At 37.6% G+C, this 2,500-nt stretch overlaps 1 protein-coding gene across 3 annotated transcripts in view; it reads right to left on the reverse strand.

Annotated features, from left to right (window-relative positions):
- LOC125034535 (sarcosine dehydrogenase, mitochondrial-like) overlaps nucleotides 1–2,500 on the reverse strand; it is a 40,087-nt gene that overhangs the window by 32,614 nt on the left and 4,973 nt on the right. For all 3 annotated transcript variants that reach the window (XM_047626397.1, XM_047626398.1, XM_047626399.1), the window contains exons 5-6: nucleotides 1,957–2,120; nucleotides 1,378–1,525 (exon numbers count right to left, since the gene is read on the reverse strand). In XM_047626397.1, coding sequence (XP_047482353.1) covers nucleotides 1,378–1,525; nucleotides 1,957–2,120 — 312 coding nt within the window. The remainder of the gene's footprint in view (nucleotides 1–1,377; nucleotides 1,526–1,956; nucleotides 2,121–2,500) is intronic.

The following is a 2,500-nucleotide window of genomic DNA, read 5'->3' on the forward strand; positions in this document are numbered from 1 at the left end:
TCTCTCTCTCTCTCTCTCTCTCTCTCTCTCTCTCTCTCTCTCTCTCTCTCTCTCTCTCTCTCTCTCTCTCTCTCTCTTTCCCTACCCAGGTAACATAACAGGTGCCCTTACAAGGCAAAATAATGCAAATTCGAGGACTGGTGAGCTGGATCCAACTACCAGAAAATATTAGAAATATCTCCAACTAAAAAACTTTTAAAACAAAAGTGAAAGAACATCTACTGAAATATCAATGACATCAGGCGTTTGAACATCAAGCCAAGTACGAAATTTCAGTTATCTGGGATATTAATGTTCTATCTAATCTAGTTAAACAAGCACTGTATAATATCTATGTATATAACATCATATTACATAATGTAAACAACATATTTATAAATGTAATACCCATTCTAATTAATGGAATAAAGTGTTTGAATTCTCTATCTGTTTATCTATATATATTTATGTGTGTGTGTGTGTTTCTCTGTCTCGCTCATTCTGCCAACAGTGATGTTCAAGAATTGTGGAAGAGGCAGGAGCCCATCTCTTCGTTTTCTTTGTCATGAAGGAACGGCTTTTTAACACCCTTAATTCATGCACTGAGTATCATGAAGTCATTAGCATTTTTTCTGGTGAAATTACTAGATGCATGTATGAATTCACAAGTTTGAAATACACATTTCCTCTGCAACTTCCCAACCAAATATCTACAAATGAGAAATTTTCTTAAAATAAAGTATCAGCGATGATGTATCGGCAAAGAATCGATAATTTGCCAGCATCGATGTATTGGTATCGCCTTAGCCAATTCTGTGAATCGATGATCATCACCGTCAACATACTTGTTATTTTCGACTATAAAATGTGCCTTGCTCGAAAAAGCTATACAGGAGCTAAACACACTAACAATGATTCTCCGTCTCCTTTCTCCAAGAAGTCACAAGTACGCTCAGCACTGGAAAACCTCTCTCGAGCGTGGACACGAGCAACGCAGCAGAACCTAGCAGCCCTAAACCCTCCCACGGCGAACATCTGACATTTCCAAAGACACTTTATTTGTTGATATGTAGGTCTGTGGAATGATGTACCATTCAGACTTTCAAATGTTAAATAAATGAAGTGTTATCTTAGAAGTTCACATGAAAAAATATAACATGTTTTAAGATTTATGTTATAGTGACATTTCTTTAACCTATTTAATAAAGGGAGAGAGAGGGAGAGGGAGGGAGGGGGAGGGAGAGAGAGAGAGAGAGAGAGAGAGAGAGAGAGAGAGAGAGAGAGAGAGAGAGAGAGAGAGAGAGAGAGAGAGAGAGAGAGAGAGAGAGAGAGAGATCAACTAGACCTTTTAATTTGCTTTTGAAAATAATATATAAAACTCACTAAAAGCAAACTCACCGTCTCCGGGACAATACAGTGTACCGGCCAGATCGTCAACGTTCATGAGTGGGTACAATTTCTTGGTCTCAGCAGGGTCCAGCACGTAGCTCTCAATGCCTTGGACTCGGCCCACAGTCATTAGACGTTTGTATTCTTGTAGTCTTTCCTATAAGATACACGTGTGAAAGTAATACCTTTATACACGTACTTTATGATTAGAGGAGGCATAGGTCAATGGTAGAGCCCTAGCTTTGCAATCGCAAGGTACTGGGTCCGTGTCCGGCCGCCCCTCTCAGTCGACTCAGCTGTGAGTGCTAGCACACGTCAGGATTTCAGGATATGAAGTTAAATCTCACGACAGCAATTTAAGCATGCATGTGGAATAATACATTCGTTCACTTTACGGTATAAGCAACAACAAAGGATATATTTCCTTGATCTCCGAAAAGAACTATTTAAAAAGTTAAAGGTCTTCCCGGAATAATTTGCATATTTTCATCCATATTAAAGAAGCAAAACGTAAAAAATCCCAAATAATTCTGAGGAAAGAAAAATGCGATCAAATTTCCGGCCATACTTAAGTGTTATTCAACTCACTTTGCTAGACGCTATGAATAAACCTCCGTTATTAATCCAACCAGGATTGACACCTGTCTCGTCTTCTAATCTTGCCAGGAGCTCCCTTGTTGTGTTGATCAAGTGAATCTCCGCGTCGCTGGGTCTCAGACGCCACAGTAAGCCCGCGGTGTGCCATGTCGTACCTTCAAGAATTGACTTGTTATACACGACTTTTTTATGTTGAAACTTTATTGGTGTTGCGTTAAACATCAAAATGAAATCGCAGCACAAAGTCCATTAGAATTTTATTTCGTTGCGAAATATTGTACACGGTCTGCGTCCCCAATAAAAGAAAGGCAATACCATCAGTACATCTAAATAAAAAAATGTGATAATTCCTTTATTTGTAGTGTACAAATTAACTATCATATTTTTTTTTTTAACTATCAAGATATCCATAAAAGATCCTTAAAATCAAAACACTCAATCTTTACAGATTACAAAAGGAAGATTTACAAATTATAAGGTCAATATTTTAAAAATAGATTCATAAAAAAATAAAGCAAAGATAAAAAATACAATC

The sequence above is a fragment of the Penaeus chinensis genome, chromosome 18, assembly GCF_019202785.1.
Source record: "Penaeus chinensis breed Huanghai No. 1 chromosome 18, ASM1920278v2, whole genome shotgun sequence".
NCBI lineage: Eukaryota > Metazoa > Arthropoda > Malacostraca > Decapoda > Penaeidae > Penaeus > Penaeus chinensis.